We start from the raw sequence: 25,632 nt of genomic DNA on the forward strand, positions 1-25,632 counted from the left end.
CCAAGGGGATCACTAGGGACAACCTGGCGTTGCAAAACCTCCTGAGGGATCACTACTGGGTAGACGTTTGGCGCAAGGCGTACCCGGCCCAGGGTGGTTACACATTCTTTTCCCCCCCACACTGCACCTACACCAGAATTGACCTTCTGCTGGCCTCAGAGGAGGGGGATGGGGCGGTAACCCAACCAAAGGTCGAGACCATAACGTGGTCGGACCACAAACTACTTGTAGCTAACTGGTCCCTGCCCATCGCCCCGAGATCGGCTCGATGGCGGTGTAACGACACGCTCCTTAGGGATCCAGTATTCCGTGATTTCATGAAACAAGAAATGCTGGCCTACTTCGAGATAAACGACACCGGGGAGACGGACATGTCCACGGTATGGGAAGCGGGGAAAGCCACCTTCAGAGGTCTCCTCATAGCGGAGGGCTCGAGGCGTAAAAGGGAAAGGAGCCTGATCGAGCGCAGACTCCGAGCGGAATTACAGATCCTGCGGGCCAGACTGGGCGTCCCGGGGGTGGACCGGAGGGCACTATTGGACGAGATGCAGGGCAAAAGACAGGAGCTCCACACGGTTCTCATAGGTGAGGTGGTTAAGAGGATGCGATATACCAGACAGAGATACTATGAACAGGGCGACAGGGTAGGCACTCTACTGGCACAGAGGTCGAGGGGGTGTAGAGCGGAAAGAGGGATTACCCAGCTAGCCGACGAGGAAGGCAGAATTCATGGGAACCGGCAGGAAGTGACGGAATGTTTTGCTGATTACTACAGCAAACTCTATTCCAGGCAAGTGGGTGAATCACAGGAGGATATTGCCTCCTACCTGGCAGAACATCCCCTCCCCAAACTGACCGACCAAGACTTAGAGGCCCTCGAGGGGGAAATCCTAGAGGAGGAGGTGGAGGGAGCCATTAAGAGACTGAAGGCCGGAAAGGCTCCAGGCCTTGACGGCTACACAGCGGATTTTTATAAACAGACTCAATCCACACTAGTGAAGCCCCTGACTAAATTGTTTAATCAAATTAGGGGCAACGACACACTCCCACCGACTTTCTTACAGGCCCTCATCACTGTCATACCCAAACCTGGTAAGGACCGGGCGGTCTGTGGGTCCTACAGACCCATCTCACTTCTCAACGTAGACGCCAAGATTTTTGCTAGGATCCTGGCCTCCAGACTGGAAAATTCCCTCCCACGCCTGATACATCCAGACCAGGCGGGATTCGTCCTTAATAGACAGGGTTCCGATAATCTAAGGAAAACACTTCATATACTAGCCACAACCGAGGCCAGAAACGAAGGCACACTCCTACTGGCTCTCGACGCGGAGAAGGCCTTTGACAGGGTCAGTTGGGCTTTCATGAGGGAGGTTCTCATGTCGGTGGGGATGGGGCCAAGGTGGTTGGGATGGATATCCGCGCTCTACTCCTCCCCTTCGGCCAGAGTAGTGGCAAATGGGATTGAATCTAGAGAATTCCCCCTTGAACGTGGTACGAGGCAGGGATGCCCCCTGTCCCTGTTAATCTACGCATTGGTGATGGAACCGTGGGCAATCTCGATCCGCAATGACATGGCCATCAGTGGTGTGCAGATGGGGGATATGCACTGCAAAATCTGCCTCTTTGCGGACGACGCCCTGCTCTACGTTACCAGACCGTCCCATACAATCCCTCGGCTACTGCAGGGCCTCACAAGGTATGGAGAACTATCGGGGTACAAAGTCAACCTGGACAAATCGGTGGCATTTATGGGTGGGAACCTGCCGGACACAGAGGTGGCCTTTGTGGAGGGCCTCCCCTTCAAGCGGAACGATGAGGGGTTCCGTTACTTGGGAGTCCAAATCACACGTAACCTTGAAGACCTGTATCAGGAGAGACATAGAAAGGTGGGCGGGAACGGGTCTCTCATGGATGGCACGCCTTAATCTCATAAAAATGGTGATTCTCCCAAAATTTCTGTTTCTCTTCCAAATGCTCCCGGTGCAGGTCCCTAAGGCCTTTTTTGATGAAACAAAACGAATCCTCCTTAGATTCCTCTGGCAGGGCAAAAAACACAGGATTTCGTATGAGGTATTGACTAGGACCAAGGAGGATGGGGGGGTGGGCTACCCCGACCTCGAGACGTACTATAGGGCATCCCAGTTGAGGATCCTGGTTGATCACTTCACACCGGGAACGAAAAAACAGTGGGTAGCCATGGATAATAGGCCCCTGGTGCCCGTCACACTAGAGGAATGGCTCTGGGTCCCAAGGATTACGAACCCCAGAACCGTCTTGAACCACCCGATCCTGAAAGTGTTGTGGTCTCTATGGAGAGAGGGAGGTTACTACAGATGGCTCACGACATGGCCCTCCCCCTTGAGCTGTATATGGGCCCCCCCTTTCCTGGCCAAAATAGCAGAACCAGCAGCTTCCCAGACGTGGTTCGAGGCGGGCCTTGGTAGGGCCGGCCAATTGTGGGTGGGGGGCTCCTTCCTCCCCCTGAAGGACCTCGAGGAAGCCCTGGGAATAGGCACGCTTTCCCCGTTTCGTTATCTTCAGCTCAAGGGTGTCCTCACCGAGCCATCTTGGGGCGATACCCTCAGGAGGGAACTCACAGACTTTGAAAAGCTAGTTTTGACCGCAAAGGGTTCCAAGGGGATAATCTCTCGCCTATACAAGCTCTTTCTATTCTCTATCCCCCGAGACCCACCACCGGCACGCACGCAATGGGGCAGGGACCTAGGCGAGGAAATCGATGACGAGAGATGGACAGAGATGTGTAGACGGGCTAATCGGTCCACATCCTCCCTCCAATATCGCCATCAGGCCCTCAAGATACTACACAGATGGCACTACCCCCCGCAAAGGATAGCTAGAATGCGGCCAGGATATGACCCACACTGTTGGAAATGCAAGACAGAAAGAGGTGACTATATCCACATGTGGTGGGGATGCCCAGTGGTCCAGAAATACTGGGACAAGGTGCGGGCCTGGATTAAATGGGTGGATGGGATCGAACGGACTTCCTGTCCTTTGCTCCTCCTTTTCGGGATTAGCAACGGGGAGGACCGGGATAGCACTCAAGACCACATGCTCCAGGTGATGCTGGTAGCAGCTAGATGCTGCCTGGCACAGAAATGGAAACACCCGAAAATGCCAGGGGAAAAAACCTGGGTGACCAAAGTAAGAGCCATCTACGACATGGAGTTCCTCACACACCTGCTTGATGAGTCCAAGTCCAACATCAAGGAAATCTGGCTCCCCTTTTTTGACAAGTACGGCCGAGTGGTCTAGGACCTGGTGGTTGAGCTGAGGGATCCCCCTCCTCCCCAAGGACACGGGACCATGGCCCAGGGACCCGGTTGTGAACCGAACCCGTTTGATCAGCATGACTTTGACGTGCCACACGCACAATGCACTGACGCCTCTATCACTAAGAGAGCCCGTTGCCCAAGTAACTACCTATGCTATGAACGCTCGAACTGAAGGGGGGTGGGGGGAGGGAAAAGGAGGGAGGGGTAAGGGGTGTGTTGCGTTTGGTTTTTTCTATATGTTAACCTACATTAATAAATGCAATGTAATAATGTAATCACGTAATGCACAAAGGAAACCTAATAAAATCGATTTTCAAAAAAAAAAAGTCAAGTCTTCATACTGGTTAGTAACTTACATGAATTATGCATCTAGACATTATAGAACAATTGGACACTGCACAAAGGAATAGATTGAATAAAATGTAAACAGCAATTGTGTACTTAGAAACGGGTTTGTTGCAGTCCTGTAATAAACACTGAAGTTGCCTAAAAACCCATCACATTGTAAAAAAGTGATCAACAAATCTAAAATATAACAAAACATGTGCCAACCAGGAATTACTTACTGTTCTAAGTTAGCGCTCTTACCCAAATAAAAAAACTACCAAATATATTTAGCTTCATGTTGGTATGGAACAGGAAGAAGAATGAATGTGTTTTGTACAACATTTATAAAACCATATATATATATATAAATATATATGAAATTGTCTTCAACCCATACCAAATCATGATGCTCTTGGAAGGCAACTTCTTCAGATATGATTTTTCTTAGTGAAACCTTTTGGACTGAAGTGTTCCAGTGATCCATGAAGGGCAGGTCTTCAGAAACATCTTGCCGATGAACATAATCTTGCATTCTTTCTGACCCAACGCTGTCAGTAGCAGAAATGGCAATGCTCTCTTGTTTCTCCATTTCCTTACTGTCTGGAAAAAGAGGCAACTCTGGCAACGGCTCTTCATCTGACCAAAACTGCTCATCTGCAAAAAGAGAATAAAAGGACAAACAAAATAACCAACTTAAATGACTGTCATAATGAAAACTGTACCCCAGGTGTATGCTATAAGATTGTTATGAGACCCTAGAGTGTCTCTCCCCCGCCCGTGTGTATTAGAAAGACGAGAACTTGAAGAGAATATAAAACATTTGTGAAATGTACTTGATGGGCTGTCCATTTTCTTCTATAATCCACAACATTTTTAAAATCCTTTTATGTTGAGGTGATTATAATTGACAAAGGTTTGTGTTTAAAAAGAAGGCCAGTAACATGTTTTTTTATATTTTATTTAATAAAAACAAATGTTTTGGTTGTGGGGGTGGGACTTCGTGTTTATGTGAGTGAATGAACCAGATAAATATGATAGCATGGCAGAAATGTTTTGTTGGAAATGTACTGAAGTTCTTTTTATCGAATGTTCTTTTTTGTTTTCCCCTTTTTGCCATACTTTTTCCAAAGGATTTACTCAAAGGTTGTCAAATACAAGTTAGGAGTGGGCACAAGTATGGGGTTGTAATAGCTTAATGCTCTCAAACTTTGAATTTGGCTACCTGGGGTGGTATTTTATGCCCAGTTTATCAAAAACCCAATAAAGATGTCAAATAAAAGAAATTCCAAGCAAAGTACTAAAAACTATATATGACTCTCAGGGATGATGGACAATGCAGTTTCTCATCATAGCAAAAAGGATTCAGCATACGTCTCAAGCATACACACTAAACTCAGAAAACCCCTGAATCTTTGTGCGCAAGAGGGAAGACTCTGTGATAAGGTTATGGGAGGAGTTCGGGAAAGATTCTGGACCAGATACTACACAAAAGCAGATAGGTAGAGAAGGTTGCAGGGGGCACGTAGGGTCTTGTGCGGGTATTCCAGATCCACACCGATTGCTGAACCCAAAAACAAAAGAACACCCAATCTTTTACAGGCAAGGGACATTTTCACAGTGACACGTTAGTGACGAGAGTGCTAAACATGCAAAGGCTACTGCACACAGACAATATCTCGAGAAAGATTACCTTGACCATTTGTTAGGGAGAATTCTCTGTTTAGGATGAATTTCCTAACGTAGTGAGTCCCCCAGCAGCTTTGCTGGATTTCTGGAGTTTGTTTTTTTCTCCTGCCAAGAGTGAGACTCTTTTCCTCACACTCTTGGACATGATTTGAGGGGTTCCTCTGACTGTTAATGTGTTTTATGGGCTATGGGGTCTTTTACTCCATAGGGTCTCATGTGTTTTTACTATGTGTGTTACACAGCACACTCAGTGCAGTGACACAGGGGTGTCGTAGTGACACCCCACCATAGACTCCATACCCTGGGACTGACTACTGTCTCCCAGGGCATGTTAAGTCACCATTGGCTTTACTAGTCCCAAATTATGAACAGAAACCAGTACAAACGAAACGATATTCGAGGGGGCACGTCTCCGTCCCCCCTGATCGAGTTTTGGCTGGTGGCAGTGGATACTACTTTTTATATTCGACCGCCAATATATCTCTATGGGATTTTCCCATTGTTCGAGGCTACCAACTTTAATTATTTAATTCCTATAGCCTCGAACATACCGCCGGGTTATTTATTTAATATTAATTCACCGGTTGGTATTTTTTGCCAGAACTCGATTCTAAAATGGCATTTGCGTTCTCTTCTGTGACTCCCACCCAAGTCGAGCCCTTTGTTCCACTTTTTGGCGGGCTTCTCCACAGAAGCCTCCAAAAGTGGTGCCACTCTGTCTGGGTACCACAGGGGGTGTGGGAGGGGGTTTAGGCACCCTGGACTGAGTTGCCGTGGCAACTCCAGTCACACTCCTGTGTGATTGGCCCAAGTGGTGAACCGGCCGGCTCACCACTTAGCATGTTTAATTGACAGATAGGCTGAATGAATGGGGGTTTCTTGCATAAAAGCAGGGCTTTTGGGACTGGAACTTCAGAAGTCGCCAGAGGACCTGAGAATCCGAAGATGGAGAAGCTGAGCCGAACTGCAAACGACGACACCAACGTGGAGCCCTGCTGAACCGTCTCACCACTTCCCGACGACAGAGGAGATCTTCTTGCCGGAGAGTCTCTTCCCCTTGAGCTGGTGGGGACAACCAGTTTGCTTTCTTTTTCGCCTACCAGGACGTCTGGTGGTCGAATTGCCCGTGCCAAGCACTCCGGCAACCGGATAGCCACTTACCACTGAACCGCGAAAGATAGGACCGCTCCTTTGAATCGAGAAACTCCGCGGCTGGTTTCTTCCCTGGCAGCACAACGACCTCCTGCTTTCCTCCCCGACGAGACCTTCTCTCCTGCCGGACAAAGCACCGACTCGCAACCGCTGCCAGGAACAACTGCCCCGCTGGAGTGTTCTCACCATTTCAAGGTACTGTGTCTGCCTGGCCTCCCTTTCTACAGAATGCTACAAGGTGACAGTAAATCCTTAACCTTCTAGACTGGGCTGGCCTCTTGACCATCTAACTGGTCCCTTTCTTTTGGTCCAACTTCTTTCTGAACCTTTTCGAGACTTTTGTGCACTTTTCAACCGTGTGACCTTGGACACATTTCGTCCTGATCCTCTTAAAGTAGATCCGGCTTTCTGAACTCTAACTTCACGGTTTTGATTCTGCCTTCCACTCTTGTTGTGTTCTTTTGAAAGTGTTGGGATCTGTTTCAATTTATGCTCTGCCTTTCTCTCCCTTTTAAACCGAATTATTATAGTGCCATCTGCGTTAAGCGCTCACCGCTGTCTGAAAACAAGTGGTGCTTTACTTAAGACTTGTCTAATATTCTTTTAAGGGAGTGTATATACTTTAGTGACCGTGTTTTTGTACTTGCTTGATATTAGTGCCAGTGTGTTTTCATAGATGTGTTTTTAAATAAATAATTATATATATTTTACACCAAAGCTCTGGTCAGTGTTTGCTTGTTCTACTGTGTTTACCTGCCCTATTGTGTAGGCTCTGTATACTGCCTAACTCTTCTTGAGAGAAGTCTGACTGCTCAGCCACAGCTACCAGGTAAATCTGGGTGGTGCAGACTGCTACCAATTGGGTTTACTGCTAACTCCTGTAGTCCTAAACTTTTTGCAGCGGTCCCTAAGGGAACTGCACAGGTTTCTGCCTAACACCATTGAAAAGTAAAATTCTTTCAAATTATCTAGAATGGTGAAGTTGGGGCCTCTTGCTGTCTGGAACATACCAAAGGTCTATGCAAGACAGTGGGGTAATGCAAACAAGGGCAACTTTCAAAAGTCAACCAAGAATGAGATATTCCACAATTGAGAGATGAGTGCCCCTGCTAGAGAGGGAAGAAGTAGTTACTTAGCAGTTTCGGAATCTTTAATAGATTAACATGATTGAATTTTTCCCTGTCATCAGGCTGGGAATCACTGGTACATACATATATATTATATCAATATATTGGGCCTCATTATAAATTGGCTGGTGCAGAATTAACAGGCCGGTATTAACGTATACTGGCACGTTTCCGCACCAGCCAACCACAAATTGGGCGGTGAGGTGCCTGAATTACCTCTAGCTAAGAGCTGGAGGCAATTCCAGAGTACCTTACCGGGAAAAATCAGCATATTACCAGAATCGGTATTACCGGTGTCAGAAATACAGGCAAAATCCCCAATGGGACTTAATCGGACCGAGTGCCGGTATCAGTATTTCAGTTATGATACATTACTCACCGTAATCGTATTTCTGATGCTTGTATCTGCTTAGATTCACATGCTATGCATAGGTCAACATCTAGTGGAAGCTGCACAGTATTACAGTTGTTGTTTTCGAAACTCGAAAAGGGACATCGACAGGGCGTGCCAGTAATACTATCCCTAGTGTGACGTCCACTCTGAAACACTTGTGTACGAGCACAATATAAATAAAATATAATTTCATTTCATTGTACCCATGGTCCCTTCACGCGGCAAGGTCCCTCAGATTGTTTTGTTTATGACATGAGGTTGCATGAAGTGTAGAGCGAGTACAGATGTATTAAAGCAGATCTGATCAGATAAAACTCATATGAACATCTATGCACCTTCTTTCCAAGGGGAGGAAGGGTAGACGCATGTGAATCTAAGCTGATACAAGCATCAGGAATACGATTACAGTGAGTAATGTATCCCTTCTGAGGCTTGTGGAATCTGCTTAGATCACATGCTATGCATAGATTAGCGAGCAGTGTTTGGAGAAGGTGGTGGGTTGTAAGAAGGTCCAGCGGCAAATAGATGTTTTAGAACCGCTTGCCCCACCTGTGTATCTGCTTTAGAATGAGTGTCAATGCAGTACTGCTGAGTGAAAGTGTGTACTGAGCGCTAGGTAGCTGCTTTGCTAATGGTGTCCAGTGGGACATTTGCGATGAAAGCCAAAGTAGCTCCTGTACCCCTTGTTGAGTGAGCTCTTGGTGTGAAAGGCAGTGTTTTGCTTGATAATGAGTAACAGAGCGGTATGCATCTGCCTGTTCATCTGGAGATGGCATTTTTGGAAATGCTGTCTCCTTCTCTGCCTGGTGCTACGGAGACAAACAGTTTGTCTGTTTTTCGGAGCGGTCTGGTCTTGTTTTGTTTACATAGTAAAGGACCACCCTCCTTACATCTAGTGTATGGAGTTTTATCTCAGCTGAGCTCGTAGGGTTCTGGAAGAAGGCCAGTAGCTCAATGGATTAGTTCACGCCAAATTTGGAAATTACCTTAGGTGTGTTCATAAAACCAATTTATCCTTGTGTATGACAAAGAATGGGTCCTGCACTGACAATGCTCGACACTCACTAACCCTTCTTATGGATGTAATAGCCACTAAGAAGGCAGTTTTATATGTCTGTCTTTTAGACTTGACTTATGCACAGGCTCAAAGGGAGGTCCCATGAGATCCCAGCCTGGCGGTGGGTTTGAAATTGGAGGATGGAGTCTCTTTACTCCCTCCGTGAATGCTTTAATGACGGGAACTTTCCACCACAATACTTTACTCTGAGAGGTGGTGTAAGCTGATAAAGCTGCCAGGTGGACCTTTATAGAACTGAATGCTAACCCCGAGTGTAATAAGTGGAGAATATAGTTTAGAATGTCGGATGGGGTACATTCTACGGTGTTTGTTTAGACCAAATCACAAATCTCCTCCACTTGTCGAAATAACAGTGTCTGGTGTTTGGGTTACGTGCCTCCTTGTGGATATCCATACACCTCTGTGGAAGATTTAGATGTCCAAATTCTACGACCTCCGGAGCCATGCTGTCAGGTTCATAGAGTGAGGTTGAGGGTGTAATCCCTCGTGTTGGGTCAGCAGATTGATGTGGCACAGGAGTTTGATGGGATTGCATATCGCCAGTTTGCACAGATGTGGATACCATGGTGGTCTTGCCTGCATGGGAGCAACTAGGATGAGCATCATTTGTTCTCTGTGAATCTTGTTCACCACACTGCTCATTAGAGGAGTTGGGGGAAAAGCGTAAGCAAATTTGCCTGACCAGCTCATCCATAGGTCATTCCTCTTGGAGTCTGGCTGGGGAAACGTGCACGTGATGTCTGGGCATTGCTTGTTTTCTCTTGTAGCAAACAAGTCTAGCTTGGGGTAACCCCATTGTGAGAAGATGTGGTCGACGACATTTGTGTCTAGTTGCCACTCATGTTCCTCTTGTAGGGGATCTCTGCTTAGCGAGTCTGCCAGGGTGTTGAATTCCCCTGGAACATGTTGGGAAGATAGGAACATCCCCAGTCTGAGTTCCCAGTTCCATATTCTCGTGCTAGCTTGGACAGATTTGGAGAATGTGTGTCCCCCTGCTTGTTGATGTAGAATATTGCAGTGGTGCTGTTGGTTAGGATTTGTACCGACTGATTGGTCAGCTGTGCTTCGAATGCCTGAAGCACTTTGAATACTGCTAGAAGCTCCAGCAGGTTGATCTGGTTCTGTGCTGTGATGGGAGTGCACAGACCATGTGCTGTGTGATGAAGGTGATGTGCCCCCACACCCGAAGAGTGACGCGTCTGTTACCACAGCTTGCACCGCTGGATTGTGGAAGGGTTTTCCCTTTAACAGATTCTCCTTCGTCCACCACCGAAGGTCTTGTACTAGTGTTGGCGAAACAACCACTAGATCGTTCCACTGACCGTTTGCATGAACTGACTGTTTTGCCAACCAATCCTGCATGGGGCGCATTCGCAAATGTGCGTGTGGGACCAGGTAAATGCAAGATGCCATCATGCCTAGCAAATGCACAGCTTTGCGTACGCTTATCTGGTGACCGGCTTGATATTGATGTATTTGCAGTAACATGTTTTGGACTCTTTCCTTTGATGGAAAGACTCGCTCTTCTTCTGTGTTAATGACAGCCTCTAGGAAACGTTTGGTTTTGTTTGGTACAAAGCTTGATTTCTTTTGAGAAGCCCAATTGGAAAAGAAAGTTTATGGTTCTTTGAGTATTTTGCCTGCAAATTAGGGGAGACGCCCCCGTAATCAGCCAGTCGTCCAGGTAGGGGTACACTGGGATTGCCTCCCTGCACCTGTGCGCTGCCACCACCGCCAGTACCTTGGTGAACACCCTTAGATTGGATGCTATGCCGAAGGGTAGCACCTTGAATTGATAGTGTTGGTTTGCTATTTTGAAACGCAAGAATCTTCTGTGCGCTGGGAACATTGAAATATGAAAATGGGCATCTTTCATATCCAATGTTGCCATGTAGTCCCCCGATTTAGCAGTGGGATTGCTTCTTGTAGCGTTGTCATGCAGAATGTTTGTGGCTTGACATAGGTGTTTGCAGGGCGTAGGTCTAATACTGGGTGCATTGCTAGATCTTTATTTTTTTGGCACAAGGAAGTAAGTTGAATAGATACCCTTACCCTTGTTTACCTGGTTCGCTGGGGCGATTTCGATGGCGTCCTTCAGCAGCAGCGTTGCAACCTCCTCCAGGAGGATGCATTGCTCCTCCTTCGTAGTTGTTTTTTGACGCGGGGGATGGTTTGAGGCTCGCTGAAGTAGTTCCACGCAAAAACCGCCTGCTACAGTTGATAGGACTCATTTGTCTGAGGTGATTCCCTCCGATGCGTGGGTGAAGTGTGCTATCCACCCTCCGAATGGAGAGGCATGCGAGGGGACCTGAAGCCTGTCTCTGATTGTTTCCCCAGCCAGAAGTGGAACCAGTTTGTGAGTTCTGGCCTCGGAAGCAACGAAAATTGCTTCTGCCTCTTTGGCCTTGTTAGTTAGTTGGCCTAGAGATATGAGAGTGTCATACTTTTCTTTTGCGCTTTTAAAGCATCCTCAATGGCTTTTCCAAATCGGACATTTACTTCTATGGCATGTTTAATAGAGTTGCCTGCGTTACCAGTTAGAAACTGGGCTGGCCAAGCCATGCATGGCGTTTCCATTTTGTTCCCTCTGCGATGATTCTGCCCGCGTTATCTGCAGCAGCCAGATTGTTTTTCAGGTTGCAGCTTGATACCGCCTTTCCCTCTGCTACTGCGAGGGACAGTTGTGACTTGAGGCGTTCAGGTGCTGATGCCATTAGAGTTGCAACCTCATCCGACTTATGGCAGTTATAACTCACCAATAATGTGGTGGTGTTTGCAATCCATGTTTGAAAGGCCGCTGAGGTGGCCACCTTTCTCCCAAGAGTGTAAAGCTTGTTGCTTTCCTCATCTAGGGGGGCTTCAGAGGACGCAAGCGGTTTTCCTGCCCTCTTACGTGTAGTGGTCACTACTAACGAGTCTGGCTTAAGTTGTCCCCTTATTTACAGTGAATCTGTAGGTGCAGGGCGGAACAACTTTTCAATACGTGGGTTTACAGCCCTTGTTTGGCTTGGCGTCTCCAGTGATGGCTGTATTTTCCTTTGTATAGATTAGAGGAGGGGTATAAACTGGGTCACAGCTTTCTCATCCTCTCAGATATCCTCCACAAAATCTCTATCCAACTGAGTCTCTTGGGTTTGGATTTGAAAATGCTCATCTGCTTTTAAAAGCATATCATTTAACTGGGGTTGATTGTCCACTGGTGAATCTGCAACTGGCGCATCAAGATGGTCGGGAGAGGCCATAGCGTAAACGTCCTACTCATCATCCTCGTTGTAATAGTGATCCCGCCCCCCCTTGGGTCTCCTGCTGGTCAGTGTCTGAATTAGTATCATACTGATCATATTGCACTGGTTCCAGATGGGGACTGAGTAAGAGGGTGTCTGGGCGTTGCCTCTTTGCTGTGGGTTGAGAGGTGGATGCTGCATCAGTGGCTGGCGAAGTCTGTAGGCTGTGTATGGCCTGTGGATTCTGTTCAAAGAAATCTGCCATGAAAGTCATTCTGCGCAATACCCTATCAATGTCCTCACTTGACCATTGGGCAGAGCTACGTATAGTAGTTAAAGTTTGTACAGCGCGACTTTGGGGGTCTGTCATGTGGCAATCTAGATCTTGAGTGCCCAGAAGACAGGGAACTTGTGGACCATCCCTTTGGAGCAGTGTCTGGCCACGTCAAAGATGGTGTTGTTTACTTTTGGCCACGGGGTGTGTGTCTGGTTTGAGTTGCACTATGTGTGCTACTGCTGCCAGGTGTCGTCCCCATAATAGCGTCGCAGGCCTGTCTATTGTGGTCAGGGCGTAGCACATGGGAATCGATTGTTTCGCCTTCGCCGTCCGAAAAGACGGCGTTGCTGCAGTCGCTGGATGCCCCCTCAATGCCCAAGGCGGCCTCGGCCTGCATGCCGTGGTGGGCCCAACGTTTGGTCTTTCGGTCCTTGTGTGTTTTCGGTTTGAAGAGCTGACAAGCGCGACAATGGCCCTTGTTGCGGTCTCGTGCAAGGCAAAGATTACACACACAGTGCTCGTCTTTCCACTGAAACTTTTAATTGCAACTTGGGCAGAATTTAAATGGTGTGACCCATAATTTAAAGGAAGGGTAGCAATGCGAGAATAGAGAGGGTAAAGGGGAATATGCATTCTCTTAGAGCCCTAAGAAATGTCCACCCCCCACTCTCCTTACAGTTAGGGCCGAAGCCCGGTGCGGCCTTCCAAGGCCGAAGAGGTGCGTCGAAGCAAGGTCTTTGTTCGACGTTCGTCCTTTCCACCGCTGTCGAGATGTTGTCGAAAGTCAGTGATTAAAAGGATAGAAAGAGTAACTAACGCTAATCATTTTTCAATAAACGGCGTTAGCCGATATAGGAACCTTCGATGATGGGGGAAAAAAAACTATCTGAGGGACATTGACGCGAGAAGGACCATGGGTACAGTGGACATCACACTAGGGATAGTATTACTGGTATGCCCGGTCGACTTCCCTTTTCGATTATCGAAAACAACAACTGTAATACTCTGCAGCTTCGACTAGATGTCGGCCTATGCATAGCATGTGATCTAAGCAGATTCACAAGTATCTGAAATATATATATCTTCTTCCAACCAGTGATATCAGTCAAGTCGCACTCCCAATAGGCTGAAATCCACATACGTTTTCGGAGTCCAGATAAAGATTATCACGACAACGCTTTTCGGAATGGTCCTGTGGCTTGTTCACATTATGCAACCCGTGGTGAAACACATTAAGATATACAAGTGACAGAAGTGATATGGAAAGGAGACGCGGCAGAAAGTAAAGCAACCATTGGTCCTCAGGTCATAGTCCATCGTTCTTGTTTAGTCTCACAATACAATCAGCACCAGCTACCAATGGATACAAAAATCGTGTCCGTCATCTTAAACTGTCTACCATATATAAAGCAGTGATATATTGAATCTGCAAAGTGCACGGACATCATTGAAAAAGCATCTGGGCATGTACAGTTATTATATATCATACATTGCATACAGGACGGTGCTTGAGTGGGAATTCTATCCCATATTATCCATATACACTCAAAGCATTTTGACATATATGCAATGTTCTCTTCTTTAAAGTGATGACATGCTATGTGTAACCTGCACAAGTATAAATCCCTCATCAGACAATAATTATTCAATCACTATGAAGGTGGACAGGATCCACACTGCACCTCTAAGAGAGCTAAGTACTTCACAACGCATGGTGCAAGTTACTGAGGACCATGTTTGCAGTAATGTTGTGCAGAATTAATGCAACAAAACCCTTGAAATTCATGTGGGAAGTCATGACCAGCTTAACTCGGCGCATTCCTGTTGATGTCCCCCATGATGCCATTTTGTATGTCATTGCAAATAACGTCTCTTATATGTGTACTATGTATGTGCTCATGGGCAGTTAAGCTGGTCATGACTTCCCACATCCACTGGATTTTCAAGGATTTTGTTATACCATTGTTTTTTTTTTTTTACGGGCCTCTGGCCAAGGTCTTTGGCCATGTGCACAGTACATGTTAACCCAAAATGTTTCTATTGGACGCACTAGGTGGCTAAAGGACCACTAGCCAGAGCCTACAGCCCTGGTCCATGAGCATGGCCTTCGACCGTGCCCACTGTATATTTTAAAATTCTACCTTTCTTTCCCACTGACTAGCCATATAATTCGCCCATGATATGTTGCCCGGCCTTTTTGACATGCTGCCCAAATAGGTTTTTTTCTGGCCCACTAACCATGGCCTTCGGCCATGGCCAGCGGCCACAGACTTAGGCCGCGTCTACTTTTCCATATTGCACCATTCGGTTCCTTAAAGTAATCCAGTAGCCATGTTCTTCGGCCACATCCATTACCCCCACCTCACTGTAACATTCCATTTGTGTTTTTGTATTAATCTCATTTCTTAACTCTCTCTTTATTTTTAAAAAAGCTTTTTCCCATAACTGCAGTTCGTATAACCCAGATTATATTAATTTACTACAAATAACTGGGGTTATCTGTAATATAACTGATTATTCATGTCACACACTTTATTTCCGGATCCTGTTTTCTACTATAACCCTGGTTATGCGAAAACATTTGAGCTCTGAACTTGGTGGTCCATAGGCACCCCTGCCAACTCCCCAATTTCACATGGTGTCCTCTCCCCCCCCTCCCTACCTCTAGCCTGATGCCATTTCATCCTTTTTCCTCCAGCAAATGGCATTTCTTCCACTTTTCGTTTTTGGCTAAGCCTGGTTATTCCCGTAACAAGCCCAGTTATCTCCTGCATTGAGCAAAAAAAAAGAAAAAAATTGTGTTTTTTTTATTTCTAAAATAAGCTGCACCTTGGAAGATCTAGCTTTAATTTTGGGAGAAGGGAGCACCTCCTTCTCCGTCAAATATTTTAACAACTACTGGACGGAATAACCCCAGAACCCTACAGGAAATCGAGAAGTTGTTTATACCTGTTCCAATTCCGTCCTGTGGTTTTTGCTGTGCTTTGTCCAGAAATTATGACTTTTTCTATATCAGGAAATGAATGGCAGTCGGCCGAAAACACTGTTTTTTTGCATTCTGAATGCCTTTTTCATTTTCTAATGAATAGCTCCTGTCTGGGGGGAGGGTCGGGTATTGTGACAAGCTTTTTGTTTGCAAAATATCAGCCAAATCCATTGTGCAAGTCAAATGTACCTAACAATTCAATTGTCGGGTTTCCTATGGAACTTACTGCTGCACTATAATCTATATAAATATGAATGTGAGAACGATATTAACTTAATAGCGTATCCACCTAATGTTTGGTTACATTTGGTTTAGCAAGTGAGGTGGACATAGGCTTTAGCTCCACCAACAGCAGCCATCTTTAGATACGAATCCCCGGTCTGGTGACCTGACAATTTTCTTGCTGCAGCCTCTTAGGGGAAATAGGTGGATCGAAAGTGAATCCATGAACAATAGCAATGCTGCAGAACTTCAGTTACAGGTAAGTAGCTTATTCTTTCCAACATTGGATCTTTCATAGTCACATGCTTCAATAAAGTACAAATCGTCTGTGTAGGAAAGAAGGGGGTGGGAGTCTATTCAACGGTTCAAGGCCAGCTTATAGGTAACAGTGGTATTTGCATGGCACAAAAGCAGAATTCCAATCTTGTCAGTCTTGTCAGTGTTTAAGCATATCAGTTTGGTGGTGCACAGAAGCTGAATTTGGGTCCAGTAAGCTGCACCTTTCCAACCCCTCCTGATGTTTGAGGTGGATAGGGGTGACAGTGGTGTGAAATGTCTGCCAAAGTGCAGCCAACTGTGGAAAAGGGTCAAACTGTTGTGCACTGAGCACTGTTTGTGGCCGATACCCACCAGGTAAAGCTGTGCAGAAGAGCAAGCATTTGTTTTCATATCAATATATAATTCTATTATAGGCAGAAACAGTTCATTTTGCTTTGTTTCACCCCTGGGAATCTGTCATCCAGGTGACCAGGACACGGCCATTGCTTTTGGATCCAGTTCCAGGGGGTGGACCAGTGTGGGAGGATCACCTGGGTGAGGGGTCTTTGGGGAGTGGGATTGGGACCCCGGATGGCGAGACGCAGTATCCCCTTCCCTATAACACCTTTACCCCATCCTAGTAGGATATTTAGGAACTCAACCCCCCCTTTCACAACACAAACACTTTCTAACGCACAGCTTGCTATGAGAGAAAACGAACTAACACCCAAGCCGTATACCTGACATGTCCCAATACAATTGTCAGGCAATTACTGATCATAACACACACCTGACTTCCATTACACTCCCTCACATGGATAAAAGGCAGAGCATGAGAGCACACTCTGAGCAAGGCAGAGCACACAAGGAAGTAGCAGTTCCAAGATGGCAGTTTTACATGAGGAGAAAGACGGCAAAATAGAAGGCGATAGCAAGGAGGGAAGTGCCCTTGGCCTTTTCGACGAGGAACCGTTACTTTGACGAACCCTCGAGGACAGAAAGCATAAGACCAGGAAACAAGGCTGAAGAATCCTGTATTGTGTGTCGGAAGTACCCGGGGCTCTCCCGCATCGATAATCAGGGCAGGGAGAATTGCTTGCTGCATGGTACTGTCCTCGGCTCCTACAACAAAGAAGTGCCAGAGAAATCAACACAGCCGGTCAGTCGGGGAGACTGATACCAGACCGGTTTGTGTTGAAGCCAAGGTTGCAAGTGGCAACACTGTATGGTGAACGCTGAGGCAAACAGTGTATCAAACGCATTTGATAATCAACGGGAGTAAAACAGATGAGGGATTGAACTTTGAAAACAGGAGATGATGCCCTTGACAGAGTGGTCCGACACTGCGTGGGTGCTCATTCGAAAGTCTCTGTAGGGTATCCAACTGAGAGTTAGGAAAGATGGAAGATTGGCAAAATAACAGTGCATCAAGGTGGTCCTGCGACGGGTTAAGTACAATCGAAAGTCTTCGATGTTGATATTAGCAAGCAAATTGATGACAAAAGCGATAGTCGGTCTGAGCCTAGCGGAGGAAGACTGATTGAAATGACAAAGTAGAGAAAGTTGGTCCGAGCGTGGCAGAGAGAGACTGATTGAACATTGTGTTGAAACCGATTTGAGCCCGGCTGAGGAGGATCCTGGGTGAATCACCCGAGAAATTGGATACGTGAAAATCTAACAAACATTGTACTGAAGGGGATCTGAGGTGGATAGTGAAGCAGCTGAGAAATTGAGTACGTATGAAAACCCAAGAGGAAAGGAACTCGTTTGTTTGTCGCATCAGGCCCTCTGAAAGAACAGACTTTGAAAGGCAAAGAGACTTGGGCACAGAACACACTGATGCTAATGTTTGAACTGAACCCTCATGCTAAAGAAACCAGAGACTGTGCTAAGCCCGAGTGTACCGCCTTGTCCCGTGCTGAAACCATGAGGAAACTAGTATCAAACGGCCTGAACATCCTGACATAATTTCTTGAACACTTCTTTCTTTTTGCATAACATTGTTTCCCACACTATTTGTATTTAGAGGTAAGGATTGGCAATAGGTTTATTAGTATGGGCCCTTTTATTTTGACAAGGCACCACTAGGACTGTGATATTATTTGATGGACGTAGCTTGCTCCTATCTGTACATCTGTACGATTAGATGGGCATTTTTCAAACCCCTTTTGAAGTTCAATAAACACCCTTGAATTTTGGTCACTTGTGTCTGTCTTACTGTTGATACCATGCCTTCTATACATAGTACAATACATGTGTTACCTTGGTGGACTTTAACCTGCAAGCACACAAAATCATCTGTAGCCGACTTTTCCTTTTCCAGCTCAACTTTCTCTCGGACCTCTTAACCAGTGATACCACTCAGCCATGTCGAGCTGATGAGAGGGAAGCTGGAGTAACATTTTGGGTAACACTCTGGAGACAGTGACCTTTGGAAGCTTTTACATAAAAGAACAGCCATTACTCGTGTTCAACGGATTGGGGCATTATAATTCATGTCTGTATGTTTTTGGGGGAAATAATGCCTGTGAATTAGAATGTGGGAACAGGTGGTGATGAGCTGTAATTTTGGTAACTTTATTATGAAAACAGTTTGATTTTACACAACTAGTTGGGGAATGCTACATTTGGGTTCTATTTTTGCTTGGTCATTCCCTGCGCCCCACCACTGCCCCACTCATCCTCCTTACCCCCTGTTCCCTTCCCCCTAAACCCCCCAGGGGTTCGGCAGCCTCTTCCTCTTGCACAAAGTCCTTGCAGGGGATCTGTCAAAATGCAGGTCCAGGAGTTTCAAGCATTGGGGGCACCACTGAGCGCTTGGTAATTTTTGATGGTGATGCTGGAGGGCTTGCAGGCATCTAAATAGGGACCTTTGGTGGATTGATGAACGCCTTATAATGGCATTTAAGGGGAACAGTGATCTATTTCTAGTCTTGCTGTACAAGCTACTGCTACAGTTCACACACGGCTCAGGGCATTTGAGCCCGCTTACTATATGACAACTTCCATCTGCTGAAGCCACCTTTCCTAGGAATGCAGCACTCTAAAACACGCTTCTATATGCCAAAAACATCAGGAGGCGAGAACTAGGGAGGTGAGCACCACTAGGTGCCAGGCAGTAAAGCTTTCGAGGTTAAGACATGCGCATTAGAACATAGGGTTCGCACAACAATGGCAGTAAGGTACTTGTTAAACGTGGCAGTGAACATTAGCCGAACTTTCTTATAAAGCAGCAAAGTGCTCAAGGAGTTCATTAAAATTGAAAATCCCAGTTTTCCCCACACAATTCCCTCCTATGAGACCTTCACTCCAGTCTCCAGTCTCATTCATTAAATCTTTGGGGGACCAAACGTCACATTCTGGCAAGTCATAACACGTTACTTCTTCTGTAGTTTAACAGGAGAACACTTTAGTGGTCTGGGGGAACCTCTGATTATTGGGCATGTGTGCGATAATAGAGACATTTGCAACTCCTCACTAGACCGGACAGGCTCAGGATTAGAACCAGGATTATGAGTAGGGTCTGGCCAATGGATGCACTCAGTGGTCCCAGAATGCTCACTACCCAGGAATTGTATTTGTATAGGATTTTATTGAATTTATATAACGTTTTAAACCACAATTGAATTGAAGGTCCATGTGGCCTCAGAGCTGGTGTGGGGGCAACTCACTGTACTACGGATGTGGGGGACAATTTTTGAGATGTTGCTCGCATAACTGAAAGTGTAGAACTCTATCTTCACAACTACTTGCACCCCTCCTTGTGAGGCTAAGAGGGTGTACAATGCCATACGATTCTGGAGAACCATAGTGTGGATGGCGATTTGCTCACGGGACAGTAGTATCAGGGAGGATGCAGTGACATTTGCAATATCCACAATCGGATCAGGCGGTCCTGGTTCACCTTGACGCTAAGGGCTGGTATATGCTAACCCATTCCAGCAACAAACCTCTCCAAAGCATTGCTTCTTTTGGGCATGGTTTGTTGGGAGGGTGCTGGTATGTCAAATGGCGGGTAAGGCATATTCCATGTAACAACTTCCTCCCCAATTAATGGGCAACCACGGATAAGCTTTGTACCAACAAATTAAATAGGTCCTGAAATAAGTGGCATACCCGGATTTGGTAAAGGAAAAATCAGGATCAAAGGCAAATGGGGCATTATTGATGACTACACTGGAGTTGGTTGAAAGGTAATCAACACTTGCTGTCTCCCCTCCCGGGAATAGTGTGTCCCTGTTGACGTAACACACAAGACCAGTAGCCTAAGAAGAAAGGTGAAGTGTTGCTGGCCTCCCGATTACCTGGGCTCAGGGTGAGGAAATTTGGAGGACCAGTAAACGCGTCTGGGAATATGAATTACTACAGGGTCCAGGGCCTCGAGATCGGGTGACCAGTTTGAGACCCAGGCAGAAATACCCCAATGAAGGGAATAGGAAAGAAGGGGCACTTGGAGGACAAGTCATGAGGGAGATGTGCACAAATCCAACAATCAGTGATATTCAAAATGCAGGCATACTGGCAGGTGAGGTGGTGGTTCGTGTTCTCACTGTTTACCCAAGGGTGGGCAGATGGACCGGCATTTTGATGAGATGTGTTTTTAAAAGAAGCATTTAAAAGCTGACAACAATAATAACAGTAGTCAGATAAGCAGACATGGCGTGTCCAGGGACTGAGCCCAAATGTCAAAATCTGGGCTATCTGGCCCGTACTGAAACACCAAAGTTAATGGCAGGGGAATAGAGTTCTTCTCTTATGGGGAAGGCTGGCTGCACGGTGTAGTACGCCAAAAATCCCTTCAGTCCAGGGCACTACAGTTGGTAGTTCTGCAACAGGACAAGCGTGAATGTTCAGAAGAGTTCCAACTGACCTAGGTACTGAGCTAAAGTTCAACAGTTCAGTGTGGCTGTGTCAGTGCACTCCCAACTTAATGTCGATGCTAGAACACCTCATAATACCAGAGCCACAAGCTCACAGTGGTCAACAGGACAAAGAGAATGACCAAGAGGTGGTAACAACAGGGTCCAAAACCGGTTGGCACTCGCATTTCAGTGGTAGCAGCTGCCAATTTATGCCGGTCTACTACCACATCAGGAGGATTCATCGTCGGCAAGTGGTCGTGTCACCTGGCACTCTGTCCTGGGTTTCTGACCCTTGAGTGGCCCTCTGTGGGACCGCAGGGCATATCTTCCCAGGCCTGAGTAGAGAGATCCATTGGGGTCAGGCGCTGGAGGTAGTATGCAAGGAGCTTGGTGAGGGAGCCTGAACAGCAGCTCCTTGAAAAACCTGACCAGTATGAATACGTTGAGAAGCTAGGGGTCCTGGTTCAGTACCTGGTTGTACAGGTGCACTGGAAGCAGAGGACTCTGCTTCCAGTGATGCTCGTGGTAGACCTGCAGTATCAGCATGGGATGGCACTGGCAGGTTGGAGGCTGGGCCACTGGCGGAGGTATTGGTGGTCGCAGCTGGGTTGGAACTTGGTTGCTGAAGATCGGACGAAGCAGAGGATGTGTCTTTGGCGGGTGCTGGGACCTTGCAGCAGTGGATAGCATGTAGCAAGGACGTCAACCCAGAACACTTCAGTGCTGTATACGTTGTTAGCAACAACTGGTGTGGTCCTCCCCACCTGGGCTGGAGTGCAAACTTTCACTGGTGAATCTTCACAAGGAGACAGTCTCCAGGCACAGTTACTGGTCTTGTTAGAGCAGCTCAGACCAGGGCATGAAGAGAACCAGCACATTTGACCAATGTGCGACAATACTTACTAGTTTAATCTTCTAGGTGTAGATTCATGGAGGTGTGGAGCTGCAGGGGGAGCAATTCCTACTCAAGATTACTCAAGGAGCATCCTGTAAAGATTTCATGTGTGGACAGACCATGCTTTCGCTGGAGGTTATTACGCATGGCAAATAACGCTAGGCACAATGCCTGTGGCAATTTCTGACCTGTCCCCTGACCCACTTTGGACAACCTAAGCTTGTGGTCACCATTTCAGCGTTCTACAAAACCGCTCGACTGTAGGTGGTACACACAATGAAACTGCTCTGGGATTCCTAGCACATTGCACACTTCTTTAACAATTTGACCAGTAAAAAGGTTACCCTGTCACTGTAACAAGGGAAGCCCAAATCAAGGTAGGAATTCAGTAAGCCATTTCTTTGCAACTGTGACAGCATCTGGCCTCCTGCAAGGGTAGGTGTCCACCCAACAGGGAACACATCTACTATCACTATACAATACAAAAGCATCATGCACACGGGGAACAGTATGAAATCTGTCTGCAATTTTTAATACTTTCCAACATTATGAGCTAGATATGTGGCACATCTCCCACAATAATCCTGTGCTACTGACGCAAAACCAGGGGCAACCCAATCCCGATTCACTGTAGCAATCATGTCATTTTTATCTGAGTAGGCAATGCTGTGGGCCCCTCAGGCCAGGTATGGCAGGAGACCCTTGGGTGCAACCAAGTGGCCATCTGGGGAACACCAAAGGGAATCCTGTCCTAAATTACACAACCGCAGAGTCCAGTTCACCTTTTCTGCTTCGGGTGCTTGGTCTTGGAGTATGGCGATGCTGGAAAGGGAGGCAATCAGTGACTGTTTGACTGGAGGATTCAGCCTAAGTCTCAAGTGGACGCACTAAACTCAGATAACCCCGGAATCTTTGGCCGCAAGAGGGATCACTGTGATGATGTTGGTGGAGGAGAGACTAGAGAAAAGCAGATGGGTAGATGTAAAGCCATCATGAAGCAAGACACAGACCACAGATTCAAGGTTTAAACAAAAAAGTATTTATTAAATCAAATGTCAGGATGGTAGAAGGCCTGACTTGCCCTATGCAAAGATGGGATTTCCCTAACTGAACGAAACTAAGGAAAGTGTGAGTCAAAGAGTTCAACTTAAAAGTCTGTCTGTGTCTAAAACCTATTCTTGCCCACACAACTAAAGCTAAACAATGTGTAGGGTTGTTAGGAATAGTGATTAAAACAAAGTTCTGAGCTTCGTCCAGCTCCTCGCTTTCTATTCAGCTCTCCTTCCCAAATTCAAGAAAGTTCCATTAAAAGTCTCAAGATTACCTTTGTCAAAGTTCTAAACAATACAGTTCCACACACTCCTCAGGAATCCCTTTCCCAGGTTCAAGGCAACACAGTTCAAAAAGAAAAGGGTCTTGAGGCTTCGTCCTCAAGACAGCATCTGCAATCCCTAGAGACTCCGGGTTCCCTTTATCAAGACTTCAATGTAGCAATTTAGATTTGTCTCTGGTTTTCAAAAGTTCAATACAACTCCAGGTCAGCTTGACTTTTCCTCTGTATTGTATCAACAGTTCATGTTTAGTGTTCTTTTTTGGTGTACTTCACTATGTCTTTGGTTTTCGCATTTTGGGGTTCCCTGGTCTAAGAGCAGTTGTCAGACAGCACGGTACACCCCTCACAGGTCACACAACCAGGCCCCCTGGCTCTTCAACCCCCACAGTGTGTGCAGCTTTACACTCTCTTGGCTTCTTGTGATCAGCTTTTGGGCTTTGCCATAAAGGGGTTGCACAGATTATATCAGTCTTTGACCTTGCCATACTGTCTTCATTCATATAGTTCACTTTGGGTGGTTTTATCAATTTCCCATCTCCCTGTCGCACTCTTTCACAGTAGTGCCTTTTCATGCAGGTTATTTTCAAATGGGCACTTTCCTATTTGACTTTCATCAGAGAACCACTTTGTCCACAAAGTTTCACTGAATTCGGTATTCACCGAGTGTGATTTAGCTTTCCTGTTAATTTTCATTCAGCTCAGTATTCAATAAGCTTCTTTTATAATGAGCATTTCTCTTGCTCCCTTCAATTCGCCAAATACCACTTTCATTGGCAAGGGATACAAAGACTCGGTCTCCCACTTCTGAAAGTACTCACAGGCAACTTGCCTTTAAGTTGCTGTGTGAAGTAAATGCTTGCGCAATGATCTGTTACTTAGATTCAGCTCGCGTGTCAGTTCAAATAATCAAATGTAACCATACTGCAGCATTACTTTTCAGCTTCCGCATGCATAGCGGACTGGAGATTTGGGACTCTGAAAAACTCTGCGGACTCTTTGAAGTGGCTGAGTTGCACATTAAACCTCTCTGTGAACTGCTGCTGCTTCTGGCTTTTCACCAGGGCTTCAGACGGCTCCTTTTCACACCTCAGTCCTTCCGCTGCGTGACCTCTGATGCACTGAGTCCGAGCTTCTTGGCCAGTCACAGGATAGTTTTCATCCGTCCAAGAATCCTCCCTCCTGGCATACTCCCGACAGCTTACTCGATCTGCCACAGCCCCCTCGGCTACAACACCTCCTCTGCTACAGATTGTTCACACCTACTGAGGAAAGTAACCACCTTCGCTCAGCCCTCACACAGGCTTCCCGGTCTCTGCCTTGTTGCGCCTTTGGTCTCCTTTTGTACACCTGCAACCACTAAACAGTTTGGACGTGGAAGCTCCTAATTGAACTTGCCTGACCACAATTAAAGGGACATGCCTGACCTTCATAGTACTTTGCAGGCATCTTCCTCGTCCCAGTACTAGGTGAAAGGAGCTAGTGTGTATTGCACCTAGTGGCCTCTTCTTCGTCCCAGTACTATCATAGGTAAGGTTTGGAAAAGTGAGGGGAGATGTTGTACAATAGCCTGGGGGAGGATTAGGTTGATCTTCAACAGAAAATAGGGGTTACCACGTCTTGCCTGTGGGTACCCCACTCTCAATTCCCAAAGACCCTCCACCCAGGTGATTCTCCCTTGCTTCTCATCCCCCAGTGTCAGGATCCAAAAGCAATGGCTTTTCCCTGGCCACCTGAGAAGAGGAACCAGGGGGAGTAGGAGTAAGGATATCCTCAGGTTTCTCACATAGAGAAGGTTGCAGGGGGCACTTAGGGGCTTTGTGTAGCCATCAGCCCAACAGATAAGAATTGTAACAGACACTTTTACTGCCTACAAATTGGCAAATACTCCTAAAAAAGAAAAATAAGGAGTAATAATTCTCCCAACAAAAAATAGGAAACAGACACACAGAAGCTTGTCCCCTGCTTTCACAAACACGCCTCCAGTGATACGTGTGGACTAGTAGTGCCACAGGAAGAAACTACTATTGTTAATGCCTGATTCAAATAGATATACATATCTTTTAATGTGCATGAATAACTAGGTGCAAATAAATATTACAAAACAATTCTGATTTATAGTTAAACATGCTTTTACTCGCTTATAAAATACTCCCACTGGGAATGTGACTTACTTATTTTCTCCCTAAAATATCATTTTACTCCCAACTTTAAAAAGAAAAATAGGGAGTAAAAAACTCCCAGTTCAAAATCTTATCTGGAACACTGGCGAGTATTCCAGATCCACGTCGATTGCTGAACCCAAATACGAAAGAACACCCAATATTCTACAGGCAAGGGACTTTTTCACATTGACACGTTAGTGACGAGGGTGCTACACATGCTAAGGTTACTGCACACAAAGATAATATCTCGAGAAAGATAAACTTGACCATTGAAAAGTAAACTAATAAGGACATGGATATACAACCCTTCCACATGGAAAATTCTTAAAAATTATCCACAATGGTGAAGT

General features: G+C 46.2%; 1 protein-coding gene across 2 annotated transcripts in view; it reads right to left on the reverse strand.

Annotated features, from left to right (window-relative positions):
- The window catches only part of N4BP2 (NEDD4 binding protein 2), a 2,396,815-nt gene that overhangs the window by 762,062 nt on the left and 1,609,121 nt on the right, over positions 1 to 25,632 (reverse strand). For both annotated transcript variants that reach the window (XM_069631771.1, XM_069631772.1), the window contains one exon: positions 4,024 to 4,280. In XM_069631771.1, coding sequence (XP_069487872.1) covers positions 4,024 to 4,280 — 257 coding nt within the window. The remainder of the gene's footprint in view (positions 1 to 4,023; positions 4,281 to 25,632) is intronic.

This window comes from Ambystoma mexicanum, chromosome 6q, assembly GCF_040938575.1.
Source record: "Ambystoma mexicanum isolate Mex_15411 chromosome 6q, UKY_AmexF1_1, whole genome shotgun sequence".
NCBI classification, from domain to species: Eukaryota; Metazoa; Chordata; class Amphibia; order Caudata; family Ambystomatidae; genus Ambystoma; species Ambystoma mexicanum.